Source organism: Coffea eugenioides, chromosome 5 (genome assembly GCF_003713205.1).
Source record: "Coffea eugenioides isolate CCC68of chromosome 5, Ceug_1.0, whole genome shotgun sequence".
NCBI classification, from domain to species: Eukaryota; Viridiplantae; Streptophyta; class Magnoliopsida; order Gentianales; family Rubiaceae; genus Coffea; species Coffea eugenioides.
The window spans coordinates 1764139-1784887 of NC_040039.1; the positions used below are offsets into that span (position 1 = coordinate 1764139).

The window sequence follows — 20749 nt, forward strand, 5'->3', positions numbered from 1 at the left end:
TCTAATATCTATCAACTACTTTTGGTTGGTGCAATTTTCCAAATCACTAAGTACTCTTCATTAGTGCTTTTCCCTAGCAATTGTTAACTATTCTCGATTAGCACAATCAAAATTAGCTCTGTCAATGTTCATTAAATGCAAGAACTCTAGCAATTAAGTTATTCATCAAGCCTAATTGACCACAACTATAGATTCATAACAAAGAAATAAAATAGACACATTCATGTGATTTGATAGATAAACTAACTTTCAAGATTTATAAGAGTTCAATAATTTCATTTTCAAAATATAAAGAGTATATACACTATTTATCGTGTCCAATAAAGAACTTGTGTACTAACTCAACGAATCCCAATGCTTCTCACCTATATAACAAGTCACAATTTCTAACCCTAGAAAGTAAAATGGCAAAATCATAAATACTTGTTGAAACTCTAACCTAAATTAACCAAAAATTGACTTGAAGAAGGAAAAGTGGCATTAGAAAGTTTTTCCAAGTGAAAAGGAAGTTAATCAAACTCAAAATATTAGCTAGACTAAGAACTTAAATGAGATCAAAAGAAACTATAAGTGAAGAGCTAACCAATTGCCCACACTTGTAAGCAATTGATTTGACTCATTAAAAGGAACTAGCACTGGTTACTGAGTTGGGAAACTAATTAGTGACCAACTTCTTGAATTGGTTTGCATGCATTAAATCCATTCGACGCCAACTTAGCCAAGATTTCAATTAAAATGAATCAATTTTTCTTTTTATCCTGTCAAACCAACTCATACTCATTTCTCTATGAAAGTAATGACTACCCCAAAACAATAACAAGTAATCACAGTAGCTCAATTTCTAACTTCAATCCCTACAAATACTTAACTACTCAACAAGAATAAAAAATCAACTCAACGAATAATACCCAAAAGATTAAAACCAAGACTTAATTGTACATAAAACCCAATTCATTAACTTAAGACTAAAAACCCTAGACAAACTCAAGGCAACTTAATTTACCTTAATTGATAGGCAAGATAGAAGTTCTTAACTTCTTCTTGCTTGATCTGTTCTAATTCTTCAAAGATTCCCTTTGATTGAAAGAAAAAGAAAAGAATTGTGAAAGGTTTAGAAGAAAGAAGAAATTAGAATATATTTGAGGAAATTTAAATACTATTTTCCTACTAACTATTTTATATTTCACAAGATACAACTATTCTCTTTTGCACAAAAAAGTCTTCAATTTTCAAGCATTTTCAATTTCACCCCAAAATTTTATACTTTATTTTAAAACCCTAAAGATTAGACTTGGGTATTACAACTACACTATTACAAGATAGTAAGGAAGAGTAGTCTCCTGAATTATTTTCAAAGTTTGAATATATGAATTAAAACAAAATAACCCATATTCTTTATCTCTATCACTTTTAAATCACTCAATCTTTCAATCAAATTATTTTTCTACTTCTATCATATAGATTTAGAAAATATCAAAAATATCACTTTAGCTTTTTGATAAGAGAACACCAGTATGTTTTGAAAAATCATCCATAAATGTTACAAACTACCCTTTACTACCACGAATTAAAATTCTTTTAAATTCACAAAAATCTGTGTAGGTTAACTCTAAAGTTGAATTTTTTTTTTAAAGCTTTAGAAGATTTCCTTGTTATTTTTTTATTCTAAAAGATTCATATTTGTCAAATTCATCTTTTATTTATTCTGTCAAAGCAAAATTGTTTAAATTTACCACATACTAACTATTTATATGAATTGATCGTGCATGTCAAAGATTCATGGAAGAATGCATATAAACAAAAGGGTAATGTTATTTGCACTCCCTTTATATTATTTGCACTCCCACTATCCTATTTTCATCTTAATGAGACCATATTACTCTTGCTCTAATTCCTTTTCCTACTCTATCTTGTGTTCACATGCAAGAAAGTTGGGCACAATTGTCGTACGTGTCCAAAAGGTAAAAAAATTTAACTTTTGCTTCTCTTTTTCTAAATATACATAACTATTTTTTAATTTATTTTTCATATTCTTATTTCAATTTCAATTTCAATTTTGTATATTTTTTTATGAGCACAATTGAGGTTCCCTTGCATTATCTGGATACTAGATTTTTTTTTTTGAAATATACTACAAAGATTTACTTCCTCTATGATGGTTATATGAGCTATTCTTAGTAGACTTTTTGAAATAGACTTTTTGAAGTATTACTAGATGATCTCTTTTGCTTCAAGTTAGATTGTCAAACCCAATAGCTCTACACTCCCCAAAACTTTGTGACTCTGTGTTCCAAACATGAAATGATTCGTGTCATGATGGATGGAAGACTATTGAAGACTGGTTCCATACCTGCAGATTGCCATTGGCTAGAAACAATTCGCGTGCTTGAAGATCTCTTAGGAGCATCAATTTGCTTTATTCAGTGGATTTGACTTCACCTTCACTTGGAATCTCTGAAACACTACATGGTTATCATTTTGTTGCATATACTAGAATAAGGGTGGCTGCAATTTGCTTTATTCAGTGGAGTGGATTTGATTTCACCTTCACTTGGAATCTCTGAAACACTACATGGTTATCATTTTGTTGCACATACTAGAATAATGGTGGCTGCAATTTGCTTTAAAAAAAAAGTATTAGTGTCTTATTTATGAGACATTGGTTATACTCAATTTTGGGTCATCTTTGGCACATGGGATTTTTTATTTTTTATTTTTTATTTTTTTTTGGGTTTGAACTTTGGAATCTGTTCATATTACATTGCTAGATTGATCTTTGGAATCATATAATTTTGTGAAGTTTTGTAGAAAAATACATAATACATATGGATTAATATTTCCTACACTGACACTATCAGTGTTTGATGAATGACAACTATGCAAAATTTGAATTTGAAATTCAACTTTTGCACACATGTCATGAATCTAATGATGATAGTGTATACACTGTCAGTATATATAAGATTACTCAATACATATTAGTGACAATTTTAAATTAGTCATTTTAGTGTGTAATGGAATAATTACTTGGTTTTAGAGTGTAAGAGAAAATCTAGTAAAGTTAATTCATGGGCAAGGAGATGAAATTAGGAAAGGGGTAATATGGTCTCATCAAAATAAAAATGGGATAATAGGAGTGCAAATAACATTATCCTAAACAAATTGTGAAAATTTTATTAATATTCTCAATTTTTAGTTTAAACATGCCATCACATCTATATCCTTTACCAATAAAAGTATGGAAAAATGGCCAAATTAGTCCTTCAACTTTTTTTCTTAAATCAATTTCATCCTCAATCTTTTATTTGGATGGTTTTAGTCCCTTAATTTTAGTTGCCAATTTCATCTTTTTGTGGCAGCGCCACTAATTAATGTATTTCTTGCACAAGAATCACAACAAATTCAATGCGATATAGGAACTACAAGGTAGGATCATTACTAAAAAGAAAAAGAGAGTTTTTCCATGAAATAAGGGACTAATATTGCAATTTTAAAAATTTTATCATCTTCCTTAATGAGATTTCTGTTACTTGTTTTAGACTCGGTTACTCACATTCGACATCACTAACACAAAAATCAGTACCAATGAAATTTCCTTTTCAATCAGTGTCTCAAATTTCAATCATACTCTATCTTTTTGAATTATAATAATTTGCCTAATTTTCATAGTTAATCAATAAATTTCTATTGCTAGTTCAACAAAATTACATAGCCATGAGCCTCTCTTCCCCAGCACACTCAGTCTCCTCTTTCACCTCCTCCACCCTCTAGTCTTGACAGCTATTCTACTTGCCCACTTTTTCTATTTGTGCCGCTCTGCCTTCTTTCGTCAATGTTTGGCTATCAATTTCCTCCAAGAGAGTCGTAGAGGTTAGGCCAAAGGAAGGATACAAACTAGTAATTCTCTCTTACGTTTGAGATTCTATGGCATGTCTCTGCCACGAGTTCCACCATCTCTACCAATTCCCACGAGAGAGAAGGAAGAAATCGATTGATAAAAACTGCCACCTTTATTATCAAATTGTTTTGAAAACATTTTACTTGGATAAATCAAACTTGAAATTTGGATCTTTTGCTGTGATTTTAATTAAATTCATATTATAAATTGGTTAAGTCTAATGTGATTAAGGTGAAATCATTCTGATTAAAGATATTTTGGGTTTGATTTCATTATATTTTGACAGATAAAATCTTATCTTTCTTTTGTGGCATCTTATGTTTGATTAAATTCCTTAACTACAATAATTTGGAGACTAATCAGTGAGCTTGTGTTTTCAACTAGGATGCCAGCCTCCATGGCTAGCTCTATTGCGAACAAGAGCAAATAGAAAGGGTTTAGCATTGTATTTCTTTCTCTATTTTCCCTTTTTCTTTTTCTTTTGTTGTTCTTTTAATGGGAACCATATGTATGTGTGTGTCAGTGATTGTTCAACTAGCCTAACTTGGTCGGAGATGAGACTAAGAGAAGAAGAATCATGAATGCAGTAGTAGTCTTATGTTTCAATAAAAAAGAAGATAAACTTTAGTCCTTTATTTATTGGAATATTTTCTTGTTTCTTTTAATAATTACTAAAACTAAAGTTCCTATATTACCATTGACTTGATAAGAAATCATATGCCAGAATCATACTTATTGGTGGAGCCACCGCAAACGGATGAAATTGACGACTAAATTTAAATTAAGAGATTGAAAACATCCAAATAAAAAATTGAGGATAAAATTGGCTTAAAGAAAAATGTTGAAGGACTAATTTGGCCATTTTCCCATAAAAGCACCTTTCTTTATAAATACATGACTATCAAACTCAAAATTTTATTGAAATCAATCCCATTGAGAAAAATATCCAAATACTATAAGTTTTTCCTTATTTAAAGAGTATGAAGCACATCTTTACAAAGAAAATGTTAATCTAGAAATGAAGTTTAGTTAAACCTTACTACCACCCAAAAAATTACAATATTGATAATATAAGAGTCACTAAGTATAACTTCCTTACCTTTCTTGCGTGTAGTTTTTGAAATAGTTGCGATCAAAATACAAATATTTAGAAGCAACCATATCCATTCACCAACCATTAAAAACCCCGAGTTTGTCGCTTCTATAATGATATCCACAAACAACTTCTCGATAACTATTACAATCATCAACTTTTGGCCTCTTATTTATCTAAAATTTTGAATTAGCTCTTTAATAATAAAACTTGTCAAAATACTTCAATCTATCTTCATTGTCAATTTCATCAAATTTTACCTTTAAATCTATCATTTTTAATAGTAAAATAGACTAAAGAATCAAACTTTTACTCTTTATTTTTTCTATAAAAAAATTTCATTGCTCAAATTGTTGGAAATCATCCAACAACAAATAACTAACAAAAGGAAGGAAATTTTTCAAAAAAAAATTCAATAAAGTCAGAAGATTTGGCATAAAGAGCGAATTCATGAGCAACAAAGGCTCGACATTAGGAAGGACATCCTCATTGGAGTGAACTAGTTGAATTAGATAAGAGATCAAAAGTTGATGATTGAAATTAGTTAGGTTCATTGAATAGAGACACAAATTTTATAATTGGAAAGTATAGTAACATGATTAAAATTTCTTTTTTCTTTTTTTTTTAAAGATACTCAAAATCATATTCACATGTTTTTATATGAAGGATACAGTTTGTTGTAAAATTTTTCTCATCAATAGAATTATCAACTGGTTTTTTTTTTTATTGAGTTACAGAGGTCTTGATTCCAATATTGCAATGTTGAGACTTCCTTGTTTTTCATGATTTTCTTATCTTTATAAACAATAGTAATAAACAATGCGAGTGAAAATTTCTAGAGTTTTCTACAATAAAAAGGTGTAGGATTTATACAGTAGAGAAGTGGTAGAAATATAAGGTTGTGATCGATTTCTTGTCTAATCTATTTTCGTTTTAGTCACATGTGTAATTTTTTTGTTAATTATTTTCTATTATGAAAACTAGTAGGACATTTCAAATTATATTATTGAATTAGTTTACATTTGATCTTTTATTTTTTAATTTTTCTTATTTAAATACAAAGTAAATCATAACTAGTGAAGGTATGTGTCTCTGCTGGCCTGTCAGAAAAGTTTATCTTTCAAGAAATATTTGTCAAAGTTTTACTTATACCCCTCACTAATTTGCATTAAGAATTTTTTTCACTTGGCTATTGAGGCCATTTGATGAAGATTATTAATAAAGCAAACTAAACATTGATTGTTGGCTATAACAAATGTGCATGAATTACCCAAAAAAAATTACAAGTATTATTAGCTTGTATTATACTTGTATTGATATTATTTTTGATGCATATATCATTATAACTATTTTATAAGAACTAAAAAAACTTGTTATTGTTTGAAAAAATTTAATATTGGGACTCTTATATTTGTTAATGTAAGGTGTTATTAATTTTTTTAGTATCACTAAACTCATTAGAGTTTTTGGATGAGCTACACATTACTCGTTAATAATTTAAATAGGCACTTTACCTCTAATTTAATGTTTCCTGACTACAATATCCTCAAAATTTAGACTTTTATGGTTTATTTTTCTAAATCTCTTCTTACCTTCTTCTATTTTTTACTTTTTAATTTTCTTTCTTATTTGCTATTTGTTTCCTTTCTATTCTATTTATTTTTTCACCACTCGCTTAAAAATAATATTAAAAATTATTAGATTTGGGTTCTTATTTCTTTCTTTTATTTCATTCCTCTTATAAAATTAATAACGCCAAAGTATAAAATCCAAGACATAGCAAAATATACATGATGTAACTCTTTGAATGATAACATATATAAATATATCTATGATGTTCACCCTATGCACCTTAACATAAATTGGATTGTCAAATTATCAAATTACATATTTTTTTTGTGCACATGAGAGGTACAATAATAAAAATACATGGAAGAAAAGGTTATACTAAGGTTTGAAATAAAAGTAAAGAAAAAACTAACCAAATCTATAAATCTAATATAATGCATATTGAAACATAGGACTTTGGATAAAGAATGGATGGTAGGAACAAAAAAAATAAAAGAAAATAACAAAAAAGAGCAAAAAGAGAAGGAACAAAAGAATATTAGATATAAAATAGGAAGTAAAATGCCTATTCAGAAAATTGAGGGTGCAAAGTATAACTCATCCCAAACTTCATATACCAAAGAATAACTTTCGGTAATTTTGAATATGTTCTATAATCATTTTCCATACTTAGATTTTGCAAAATCTAAACAAATGAGAACATTATGGTAGTGACAATTCGGGAGAAAATAGAATGTTCATAATAGCAATGAAAATGATAGATATTAATTAATCATTTTAGATAATTTAGACAAATGTCATTCATTTTATGTGCCATTTCAATTACTTTATTTAAGTGGTGCCGCACTAGAATCAAGCTTTGGCGTCGCTATTGGCTAATTGTTTTCGATGACTTTATATCAAGCAATATCAAAACAAATCAACAGATAGGATATTATTAACAAGATGAAAATTATAACTTCTAGTTTTTCAAGTGCAAACTAATGTTGCAAGAAGAAAAAGCAATTAGTATTGCTGCATCTATTAGTATGGAAAACAACATCTCAAATTAATCAATCGCATGTAGCAATTTAGTTATGAATTGCACAATAACCAAACATGCCACTAACATGGAGTCAACTAATTATTCCACCAACATGAAGATTATACTAGTCGAAGAATTATCTAATTATGGTATTAATATGTAGAACACTTCAAATATAAAAGAAGACTACATACAAATAGTAAAGTATTATCATTTGTTTCAGTACTTCTAACACATGTTTAGAGGAATGAGGATTCACGAACATTTTAAATCTGATTCTTCTAGTGGAGATGTATCGAATTTATTGCCCAAAGGCATAAAAAATGAAGGTGTTGGTGTTGTAGTAGTACTCAATGTGTTAATTACTAATGAAGAATCTAAAGGTTGACAAAACTTGACTCTTTTTGAAAAGACATACATGTATTTTATGTGTTTGATACTCACTCAATACACATGAAAATACTAGCAAGATTCTAATAGGTCTTACCCTTTTAAAAGTGCGATAAGCACTTTCAAAGCAATTTCAATTTTTAAGTGGTGCCTTACTGAAAATATTTGAACTATATACTTTGCACATTATTTGGCACAAATACAATGAAATATTATTATTTTTTGCAAATAAAGCCTAAATTTTAAACAAATGTGATAATTTTAGAAAATTCTCACATCAAAACATCATATTTGTATTTCATTGCCACTGAAATTCTTTAGTAAGTTCTATATGATTTTTTTTCCAAGATCACTTGGAATATATAGTTGATATTTATTTTGTACCTTACCTCACTTATGAGTTGAAATGTGGACGATAATAAAAATAAAAGGTTAATCTCAACAAAAACAAAAGGTTTTAAACAAACTTTAGCATTCACAAATTATTACAATGAGCTGTTTCCTAGATTTAAACATTAGAAGGTCTAGTAATTACTTTATATATGAGATATCATTTTGAAAAACCTTCCAGATGGATTCTAATGATAAAGTAGGCACAAACTCAAGAGCATAGTATAAAAAGTACTAGCATCTGCAAAATTATATAACAATATCAATGATATGAACTATATGTCAAGTGTTGCTTAATACATGCAAAAGTCAAATATCTACCTAGTAGCACACAAAACCAACGTTAAAACTAGAAGTAGATTGACATCACACCTTTCCAAAAATTGAAAAAGAAAAGAAGATGAAGGAATACAAAAAAAAGGAGAAAATTACCTGAACAGTGAGTTGATGATCTCTGGATCTGGAATTCGTGTGGAATTTGGTGATTTGTGAACTTGTGGTATTTGTTGAAGGTAGAGAAACAAAGATATGAAGTTGTTGATGGTGTTGAATAGAGAAATTGCAGATTTTTAGAGAGGGTTTTAGAATTGGGAAATTAGGTTTCTTCGTTTAAAAGGAAGAAGCTAGAGCTATTCATTTCTTTTTTATGATATTTAATAATTGTATACAATTTGTTAAATCATTTTTTCAGACAATTTATGAGGCATATGCTTTTAACACCCCACTTTAGAGGTGCGCCCAAATGTTTGGGCATATGCCCTTAGTTCTTGGGCGTACACTCCAGAACACCTTTGCCTTATGCGATCATATAGGGGTAGTCTTGAAACATGCCACCCCGTGAACGCCTTTCAAAACATTGAGTAGTCATAACTCCACAATTATTCAATCCTCTAGCAAAATTTTGGATCAATTCCTTCTACCTAATTGTCAAAAACCTCAATTAGATTTTGCACATAATCCCTAAGTGGCATTGTAAATTCATGGTGGTTACAACAATATTAGCAAGACCAATGGTAGAGAGATCTTAATTGAATTTTACTCATGTCATGGATATGCATCTAATTCATTGTCCAAAGGCATGGATGCTGAAGGTGCTAGTGTTGAGGATATGGACCAACACACTAATTTTTTGTGAAAAGTTCTAATTAGTAAATTAACTTGAGTTGATTCTTCTTCTGGATCTTGATAAACTCATAATACTACTATACATCCATATATATGACTTGATTCTCTTTCTTGGACCTATTTATGGATGCAAACGATTCTCGGTGTGTTTATATTACAGTGAGAAATTGACATGATCTTATCTAACATTTGAGAATTGGAATGCATGATTTTGTTGGGAAGAAATATGATATTATCATTTGTATAACTTGTTTATGGGTATTATAGAATTGCAATTATATATCTTATAACACTAGGCAAATGTTTTTAGAAATATTTATCTTAATAGTACACTACATTGTTAATGAACTCTTGAATCTTTTCTTTAGTTGTGTATTTTATCAAATAGGGAGAACAAACTCTTGCCATGTGTAGGTAAGATACATCGATCCAGCAATAGATTTAGTTGAAACAATCTTATCACCATGGCTCCACTGCTCTCTTTTTAGTTCAAACGATCATCAAAGTACAGGTATGTAGTGTGTTAGTGCGAGTATCTCGAGATTGTCCTTAGTATAGATTCATTAATACTATAGTATAAGCATTTGGATAACCTTTGAGCATGTCACAAACCAAAAAGAAAGCACGTATAGTGATGCTTACTTTTATTTTCATATTCATCTTGGTTAATTGGTTTTATTTTTAAATATATAATTTTTGGTTGAAGTATACATGTTAGCCTCTCTCTTTTTTTTATTGAAACCCTAGATTCATTTTTTATTTTGGGACTATTTTTCAAATAATCAATTGTTACTGTTCTAATTACAGGACAAAGTCCCAAGGAATGCCTCGACAAACATTGAAGAGTAAAGTCCACTTGCTAAAGTTGATAGTTGGTTCGCCAATTCCAAAAATTGCTATTTTTATGCGCCTAATTTATGAGATTGTCCACTTATTTGCAGTGTGCCAGATGCGGCCTGGATGTATGTCGATCCAGAAACTGGGGAACTTCGAGGCCACAATGATCGTTAACTCTGCAGGTTTTTGCTTCTTACCATCATCAAGCTTTTTTCCACAACCTGCAGAAATCCCGTATTTCCCATCTTTCTTTTTGTTCTGCTTCTTCTCGTTGGTCATACATGTTAGCCTCTCATTCTTTGTCACTGAACATTTTAAGTTATAATGCAAGTATGTAATCCGAATTATTCTTTCCTCTAGAGTTTAGCATTCCCATGAAGTAGATCTTTTTAGCATGTTCTTTATTTAGTTTTTCTTCAAATTTTCTTCCTTACATTGTTATAATCATATCACATGCTTAAAACGATACCTTTTGGGACATCAAATATTTTTATTAATATGTGCAATGCATGCTCTTATAAAGATAGTGAGTTTTAAAGTGAAATAATTTTGAGTGTATCAACTTAAAAAGAACTAGGGTGTTTTTGAAGGGTTTTTTCTAAATCATTTTTAAAAAGTTCCTATACATACTTTTCAAAAAGTATTTTTTGATAGTTCTTTCTATATATGTAAGGGATAATTTCAAAAACCTCCCTTGGGGTTTCTCTAGTCTCACTGGCCTCTCCTCTGGTTTTCAAAATATCAGGCACCTCCCCTAAAACTAAGTAGATGATAACAAATCCTACCCAATTCAAAAACACAAATAATATAAAATTGGTTTCAAAAGAGAGAAACAATTTGATTCCACAACAGCCCTCAAGATTTGCATTAGTGTGTTAATTTGATATGAACAGTGCATAACTAATGCGACAAGAATGAAATTTCAGAAGGTGTAAATAGAACTGATAGAAAGGCAAAATTTTTGTTGCACTTTGAAAATTGGAAACCAACATCTCTTTTTGCAACCCTTTCTAATAACATCTATTTGCAGCAGCCAATGCGTAAGACTCTATATAACAACAGTATGAAGTGGCAACAGAGGATAAGCTAAAGCAATAGTTAAATGAAGTGAGCAGCTGTAACAGCTAGAAACAAACACATGGCTTGTTCAAGCAATACACGTGAATCATGGTAATAGAAACTATCCTATGCTAGTTTTCTTGATTAACTAACCAGAAATTAGAAAAAAAAAAAAAAAAGGTCATCAATTAGCACTTTCTCTATTTAGAAATTAGAAGTCATCCACAACTAATATCTCGCATCTCAATCCCATACAAAACAACACCTATGTTCCATAATAATGAAACAAACAATCAAGAAACTCAAGAAAAAACACTATAATCCATTGCCGAAAAATCTCAAAAAAGAAGAAGCAAATTACACAGAACATAATACAAAGTACATAATGCCATATTTTCCATTTTATGCACCATCGAAGATAAGATTTAATCACTTTTCATGTCATTATTAAACATGATCACCAACAACAAACTTTAAAATCTGCAACCAGAATATAAAATTTTCCAAAACTTCGCAGTAGAAAAATCTTAGAGGCTAACATTGAGACATTCACAATTACCAAATTTTCCTGCTATTTCCATGAGACCAAATTTCCTCTTCAAACTTCCTGAATTTTCACCTTTTCCTTTGAAAAAACTCTATATCTCTTGCTCTAATTGAACACTGAAATCTGATATAATGCTTCAATCATGTATATCAATTAGAAAAGGATGCTTGGAATTGACACCCATGGCAAATTAAAAATTATTTTATCTTCCAAATTGTCATTAATTCACTTAAGCCTACTAATTGATGATTTAAGTAATAATGTCAATGTAGTTGTAAAATATCTTATCAGTTACAAGGGTAATTATGTCATTTTGCCGGAGTTGATTTAAGAATTGAGCCCAATAACCTGACAGGATAGGTATATGATATTTTGGAAACCTCAAGGGAGCCCAATGAAAATGTCAGACACCTCAGGGAGGTTTCTGAAATTATCCCTACATGTAACTTCAAAGTTGACAAAATATTTAGCTCCCTTTGGATTAGGTATTTTTGGGAGTGTTTTTAAAAAATTTTACTTTTTAGAGTATATTTTGAGATATTTTTAAAAAGTATTTTGGAATATTTAAGAGTAATAGATTTTTTAAAATATATTTTGGGATATTTTTTAAATATTAAAAAAAATTTAGACTACTTTTTAAAAATTTTTATAGTATTTGAAAAACTAATTTTTGAAAAACTCCTAGATCGAAACAGATAATTCAAACTTAGTTTTTATTTCAAACTTACTATGATTCAAATATCTCATGGGAGGTAATTGCAAACTTAGTATTTATTTCATGTAGATTATGATTCAAGACTAGGATTCGACTAAAATTGCCTAAAAAGCAATACTAAAACAAGTAATTAAGAGTGAAGTGAAGGACAAAGATAGGGTTGTACGTAGGGGGAAGGCAATTTATGGTTGACGGGTAGATAGAGTTGCAGGTTGGAAAGAAAGCATGACAGGACTTGGTGAAGGAAGGGAGGCAACGCTTGTGGGGGTGGGAAAGAGGTAAGATTGTGACAATAAGGGAGATGGGGCTGCATGGCAATGTTTTGAAAACCGAATCGGACTGACTGGTTCGACCGGTTGAACTGTGGATCGGTTGGTTCGATCGGTTGAATCATGAACCGGCCATGCCTCCGGTCCGATTTAATTAAAAACCCAAAGAATCAATTGAACCGGTCAAGATCCGGTTGAACCGATGAAAACCGATAAAAATCGGGAGGTTCAACCCATTTTTATTAAGTATTTATTTTCTAAAACAAATATTTTAGTTTTATTCAAAATTTTTAATACTAAAATGAATAAAAAATTATTAAACATTTGAATCGGGATCGAACCGGTCGAACCGTGAACCGGAAGGTTCTCCTGTTCACCCTCCGGTCCGGGTTTAAAAACATTGCTGCATGTTAGAGTTACAAAGTGAGAGAGGTAATGTGAGGGAGAAAGATTGGGGCTATCAGTTGAGGAAGGGTGATCTATGTCCAACCAATTTGTGAAGATGCGGGATGGAATGAAAAGTGGCAAGAAAGGGACAAACAGAGCTGCTCACGGGGAGACAATAGCAGGGAGATGGGGTTGCTCACTAGACGAAGGGCTGGCATGCCCCCGGGGGTTGTGTTCATGGTCGGGGTTACAAAATAGCCTAGGAAAGGGTGGCAGGGCAAGGAAAGTTGGGACAGTGATTGTGTATACTTGGGTGTATTTTCTACACCTTTGTGTAGGTGTCTTTGGGGATTTTTAATGTACATATTGGTCTATTTCATGTATTTTCAATTTTGTTTTTGACAAAAGACGTGCATCTCCAGCCAAACGAAACCCAAAGTGTTGCTCATATTGTACCTTGTAATTCCAGTAGCTAAACTTCCCATGCATTGAATTTGGTTTTAAAGCATCGCCCTTTTAATAAAACAGTATTATTTGTTTGATTTACATTCACAAACTGCTAGTAACAAATTGCTGCAAGCTCTTTCACTGGATCTGGCCACTAAAAGGTCCGATAATTTCTTTACATGTGAAATATCATTTTGAAAAAACTTCTGCATAATAACCGAATACTGCACAAACTCCAGGAACAAAGGTGAAAGCTCCATAGCAGTTCGTGTCAATAATCAAGATGTGGGATAGGAAACCCCATTTTAGTGTGCTAAATGCACGTTTGTAAAGCATGCATGAGCCTTTGCTCATACTGTATATACTTTTGATATATATATATATTATCATTTCGACAAGAAAAAAAAAAATTCGGCACAAACCCAGAAACCAAAAAACATGACAACGAGAGCCTCTGTAAAATTATATATGAGGTCATCAATAAGAAAACTATGTATCGAATTAGGCTCAATACAACAAAAGCTGAATATTTATCCAGTAGCAACTACTCTTAACAATTATTCAATCCTCGACCAAAATTTTCTATCAATTCCCCGGCCTAATTGTCAACTACCTCAATTAGGGTTGGCTCATAGTCACTAGGTGCCTCGTAGCCATGCAAGTTCATGACAGTTGCGGCAACATTAGCAAGGCCAGCACCAGGGAGATCTTGACGGAATTTCACCCCTGGTGCCAATCCAGGACCACCAATTGCAATGGGTACCTACACAGAATCCAATCATATTCATGAAGAACCACTTGGGCAAAATCACCAATTTAATAAGAAATGCATGTCACAGTTTTCCCGCCCAAATGATAATAGCACATCACGTTGGCAAGCACCAAGAACAGGATGCCAGTATAACTATCTAATCCTGGAACTCAGATTTAAGGAGTTTGTACGTACCGGCTCCAGTGTGTGAGAGGTAAGAATTTGAATGTTGCCATTCTTGTCCAGAAGAGGTTCCCCTTTCTTGTTTCTCTTCACCATATCCTCGGCATTTCCATGATCAGCAGTTACAACATATATTCCACCCACTTGCTCAATTGCATCAAGGATCATCTACGAACAATCAAACAAGTTCATTCAGCAATTCTACTAGTTTCATCAAATAGTCCTTTACAATTAAAACACCAACCAAACTTCTGTAAGCTGCATCTCATAGCGAACTCCCCTGGGGTTTACTCAAATATCATAAACTTTGCTCAACTCCAAAAGTATGGTACTAATTCAAATAAACAGCACCAAATTGATAGTGCATAAAGAGCCAACTTACATCATGCCCCATCTCATAATGATGACAAACACGGATACAATTTGAAAGAATTCGATTTTTATACCGAATTCTCCAATTAATCAGTCCTATAAATTCTTTGTCAGAAGATAGCCAGACAGAAACTAGTATCGACAATGTCCAGCTCTCAAACTGCTTTGCAGCACAAAGTCAAACCAAAGACAAGGAAAAGTAAAACACCAACTCAAATAGCCAACAGCATAAGACGATAGATTTCTAACATGTATGTAGGTTTTGAAAACCTGCACAGGCATAAGGTCTCTCTCCTTCAAAATATTCAGTCTGAAAAAAATGAAAGCCAGCATATCCTCACAACACACAGCAATTAAGACACTCAAGTGAAACACACTAGCATAAGTTGCTGCACAAAGTGAAATTGTAAAAAACTAGTTTGATTATTTTTTTCTCCTCAAATTTTAAAGATAGGTTAAAGCAAAAAGAAGCTGCCAGCATTACCTTTACAGCATCATCTGCTGCCTTGCAAGCCACAACTGTTGCTTCAATATCACCTGTATGCCCAACCATGTCACTATTTGGTAGGTTCACTCGTACCTGCAGGGACATCACCACCATAGTTAAAGGCACTCATTAAGTTGTTATAGGTGAAGAAAAATGTTTTAACTTTGAACCTACAAGAAATTTACCTGGTGGAACTTGCCGCTGAGAATAGCATCTCTGGCCTTCTCTGCGATCTCCAAAGCCTTCATCTTTGGCTTGACATTGAAGGTGATTCCACTATCACTAGGAATTTCAACATATTCCTCCTTTGATGGGTCAAAATAACCAGACCGATTCCCATTCCAGAAAAAGGTGACATGTCCAAATTTAACAGTTTCGCTGTGGACAAGAAATAAAGTAATTGTATTTGATTACTCAGGTCAATACAAATTCATGCACAATCAAATTTACAACCAAATAGCAAGATCCCTAAAGTAAAGATTCATATCAGCGGCATTTGCTCCATAAAAGTTTATCCATACACTTGAAAGAGCAAAGGATCCCAAAAATCACCAAGCTTGTCAACAAGTATAGTCATCAAATGTGGTACCTAACAAATTCCTCATAATAAGCATAACATAAAAACTTTGACTAGAGCCATGTCCAGGAAGCAGGAGAAAAAATATCCCCAGAAAACAAGAGATCAATGAAAAAAACTTGTTCAGAACATTCAACAATCTCATCCGCTAAATGCAAAACAAAAATAAAGAACTGCATTTATACCAACACACCTGCAAGCAAAAGTACTAACGCCATTATGCACTAAATATTCACCAGATGTCCTCTCAATCTCAGGAGGAGAAACCAGGTAGTGACTGGGAAGCTTCAGTTCACCATCATACTGAAGCATTCCAGCATAACGAATTTTAGGGAATCGAACTCTGTCAAATTTATCAAAGTCTTCATACTCGAGGGCCTTGGCTAACATAACCATGCGATCTGCGCGGAAGTTGAGAGTGACAACAGCATCACCATCCAAAATTGGACCAACAGACTTTCCATTCTCATCAACAATAACAAATGGAGGTAAGTACTGGTCATTGGCCTTGGGTTCCTCCCTTAGCTTCTTGACAGCCTCAACAGCATTTGTAAACTTATGTGGAGCTTCACCAAGAACTTGGGCATCCCAACCTCGTTTAACAACATCCCAATCATTCTGCAAAGAGTTAGTACCAAGTATAGTAAGTGCATCTACAAAACTAGGAAGGAAGAATTACATACCCTCACCTACCATATAAAAAATGTGGCCAGCACCTATTACAGTAGTTGTGAAGTAACAAAAGTAAAAGAAACATTATTTAGTCAGTGTCGAACTTCAGAAACATTGGATCAACTTTTAGACCAAAAATCATGTCATCCAACAAAATCAGTTAGGAACCACATCCAACTCCTAAACAATGTACAAGCACATCATCAACATTTTGAGGATCCATTGTTTGCATTTTTTTTTTGGGGGGTTAACTTGAATATAAGCCCAACTCCCTACCACGATAGAATAACCATACTAGCACGAGCATTGTTTGCACATTTTTGTGAACATGTGCATTAGTGTATACACATCAAGAAGTCCTCATGAAACTGGTCTACTACATTTGACGAAAGGGCTTCAAGATGGAAAACGAAAAAAAAAAAAAAAAGTAGAAGTCGAGTCCTATGAGAAAAATGTAAGGCAACTTATAAAAAGACAAAGCATCAATGATACCAAAAACAGTCACCACAAACAGCTAAACCAAATAGTGTAGCAGCACGTAAACAAAATGTAAGATGCAACAAACACACTTTCAAAAGAATTGACCATCAGTTGACCAGCAAAGTTCGCTAGTTATTTGCAGAAGAGAAGTTTTTAAATAAGGCAAAGCAAGAATCCAGAATTTAAATTGACAGCAGCCTCCAAAGAGAATCAAATATTGACGCAATATAGTCACCTATGCCTTAATTAAAAAAAATGAGCACATGAAAGTAATTACAAAGCACAACATCTCAAGAAAATAGAAATGAGTGCACACAAAAGTCAAACACCTATGCTTTACCTCATAACGATCCATTGTGACATACATTCGTCCGCCACCAGATGCAATCTGTGCATCAATACCTTTCTCTCGCAATTTAGCAAGATCATTCTCAAGAGTTTCCATAAAGCCTACACTTGTACCATCCAATACATCACGTCCATCAGTAAGAGCATGGACCCGAATTCTTTTGGCACCACGCTCACTGGCACCTTTAAGCAGAAGCTGTACCATAAAAGTAATACCAACAGTGATTTGTTCTGCTTAGGTCAGCTAAAGTATAAACTCATTATGAGGCTTATTCATTGAAAGGAGAAACTCATAGACAGAAAGGTAAATCAATCTTAAAATCCGCAAAATATACCTGTAACTGATCAAGCCTAGAGTGGACACCACCATCACTCAACAGCCCTATGAGGTGTAATGTTCCAGTTTCAAAAGATTCCTTGATATATTTGATACCTTCATCATCATATATCTTTCCAGACTCAAGAGCTAAATCAACAAGTTTTGCTCTGTCCAAATGCCAAGAAATTTAAATCATGTCCAGCTCTAGTTAGAAAATGTGAGTGTTGAACTTTAAAGACTAGTTAAAGGGATAAATTTAGAACTCCGAGATGAGCTAATGGTAGCGAACAAAGTAATGCCGATAGTTTCGAACAACGAGAACACTCATTGGAGGCAAACTAGTGCTACAAAATAATTCATCATTCAAAAATATTGTCTGTGCTCTATTAGTACATTCAACCTCAATAAATTAGAAAATTTTCATTAGGAAACCAAGAGATTGCTAAAGAAAGCAAGCTATAGAGAAAGGGTTTATGATGGCAGGTTCATATGGTACAGCTACATTGCATTCCTGACCTAAAAAGGAAACTCGTTTAATGCATTATATGTTAGTCAAAGTGACACAAAAAACAAAAGAGAAAAACTGCTGGTAATGATTCGCTTGATAAATCAAAGTTAAAAAAGAATTCTACAATGTCCGATCAATATTTATTAGTACCAGTTAGCAACAACTAACACAAGAAGATGCTAATCTACTTATAACGTAGTAGTCAGCGAAAAATATAGAAGAATTATGCAAAAATAAAAATTCAAAATACAAGACAGCAGTTTGCTAGCTCTTTAGACCTTGCTTTTAATCAAGCCTCAATAAATTAAAATAAACTTTGACTACATTGGTTACATTTTATTAAAATTAAACTGGACTTCTGCTTTTCCTTGATCAAAATAAAAGTCAATTCTTACTATGTCCTAATAAAAAATTTCAAAAATTATTCTAAATGGTCAATTTGGTTCATTATAATTGCACTTATTACAATCAATGAGAAAGTAACAAATACTAGATGGTCAACTAATTGAACTAAATTTAATAAATGACACCAAACATCAATTCCCAGATGATCAACTAGGTAAGTCACTACTCAAGAGCACACTCGTATAGATTTTCCTATAGACAAAACAGTTTCCATAATTTATTTTAATCCCAGAAGCAAAAGATAAAACATAAAAAAATTTACGGCAAACTGCACACTGCTTAAACACAATTCAATGATAAAGACCATGCAGCTTTCATTTACATAAGTAGTACACAACGGGGAAAAAAAAGCATCCCACAACCAAAAAATAAAAAACCTCAAAATTTTCTCAGTCTTCGATAAGGGAAATGTTAAACAAACCAAATCATTTGTCATAAAAAACAAATATTTGGAGAAAAAAAAAAGAAAAAACATAGATCTTACCCTTGAGCATAGATCCTGCCAGCACCAAGGGCGTTATGACCAACCTCGCTATTCCCCATATCATCATCCGTGGGCAGCCCCACAGCTTTCCCGTGAGCCTTCACCAATCTCCACTTCTCAGGAGCACCCTTTCAACCCAAAACCAACAAAGCGAAAACAAAAGGGAAAAAAGCCAGCAAACCCAAAGTTTCAGCAGCATAACAAAAATGATACGCAAAAAAAATCACAAAAAAAGCTCAACTATTACATTCTTGAGGGAATCCATGACAGGAGTTTCGGCAACATGGATACAATTGTATTGATTGGGATTGGCTTCACCCCATCCATCCAAAACCACCATTGCAATAACCTTCCCTTTGGGAAGCTTCGGGTGATCGTTCAATTTCCATGAAAATCCTGAGCTACCCATTTCTTTTCTTCCTCTTTTCTATCGATTCAATCACTCAACACTACCCAAAAGAAAGAAAAAACCAAATAAAAATCCCAGAAGTTAATAAATCCGCTACTGCTGCAGCAACAATAGATCACAACCAGAACCAGATCTATATAAATTTCAAAACAAATAAATATAAAAACCACTTGGGTTATCGAAAAAATTGAAAATATAAAAACAAAGAAATATAGAGAGAAAAACCTGTTTGTAGAAGCAGGAAAACCAGTAAGATGGCTGGATTTGATTCGTGTATATATAGAGAAAGGAGGCTGGTTTGGGGAGCGGTTAGTTGATTTTTATTTATGGAAATGGGAGGCAAGGAAGAGAAAGAAGAGTCGCCGAGGCGGCAGAAAACGTGACGTTTAGGTGGGGCTTTTTTGATTTGTTTCTTTTTATGGTGACAAGGCCCTGAAGTTCTGGAAATTATAGTTGAATCCCTGAAATATACGATTATTTAACAGACAGGTCCTCTATAGGATGGAGGGGATTAGCAAATGTTTTGTGCAGGCAATTATTCATGGTAGAGGGCTAGGGGCTCCCACCATATTAGCAATGAAGTATGAAGACAGGGATTTGGAGAGAATTTGAAATCAATGGTAAACTTATCGATTTATAATTATTATTTTAGATATAATGAATTTGCCTCGAATATTAATAATTCGACTTATAATTATATTTGAAAGATGATAAACGAATCGAATTTTCTTTTAAAAAATGAAAGGGCAGGCAAGAAAATTAACGAAAGAAAGAGGAAAAATAATCATGTCTTTGCATTTTAGACCGTAATGGTTCTATCCTTGTTTTTAATAACCTCATTTTTAGTTTTTCCTAATTCTAGTAATTAGTGAGGGCAAATATGTCAGCTAATTTAGATTAGACCATTCCCCCAAATAAAAATAGGAACCTACATCATTTCCCATGCCACTCTTTGTTTATAAAAATACAATAATGCCTTTACATGTATTGGCCCCTTCTTTTTG

General features: G+C 32.5%; 1 protein-coding gene across 1 annotated transcript; it reads right to left on the minus strand.

Moving 5' to 3' along the window:
- Nucleotides 1–14189: 14189 nt before the first annotated feature.
- Nucleotides 14190–20079, minus strand: LOC113770024 (2,3-bisphosphoglycerate-independent phosphoglycerate mutase). The gene is made up of 10 exons (XM_027314370.1): nt 19971–20079; nt 19584–19785; nt 19337–19464; nt 17956–18106; nt 17613–17816; nt 16314–16738; nt 15729–15921; nt 15541–15636; nt 14697–14852; nt 14190–14513 (listed from the first exon to the last, which is right to left on the minus strand). The coding sequence occupies exons 2-10, from the start codon at nt 19743–19745 to the stop codon at nt 14349–14351; spliced, it is 1680 nt and encodes a 559-aa protein (XP_027170171.1). The 5' UTR covers nt 19746–19785; nt 19971–20079; the 3' UTR covers nt 14190–14348.
- Nucleotides 20080–20749: the final 670 nt, after the last annotated feature.

What these genes read in the sequence shown, in the direction of transcription:
- LOC113770024 (XM_027314370.1), bottom strand. Translation starts at nt 19,745, where the DNA reads ATGGGTAGCTCAGGATTTTCATGGAAATTGAACGATCACCCGAAGCTT. An exon ending in CTAGGCTTGATCAGTTACAG is followed by an intron (nt 17,817 to 17,955) that starts GTATATTTTGCG and finishes TTTATGGTACAG; the next exon opens with CTTCTGCTTAAAGGTGCCAG. An exon ending in CAGCAGATGATGCTGTAAAG is followed by an intron (nt 14,853 to 15,540) that starts GTAATGCTGGCA and finishes GATTGTTCGTAG; the next exon opens with ATGATCCTTGATGCAATTGA.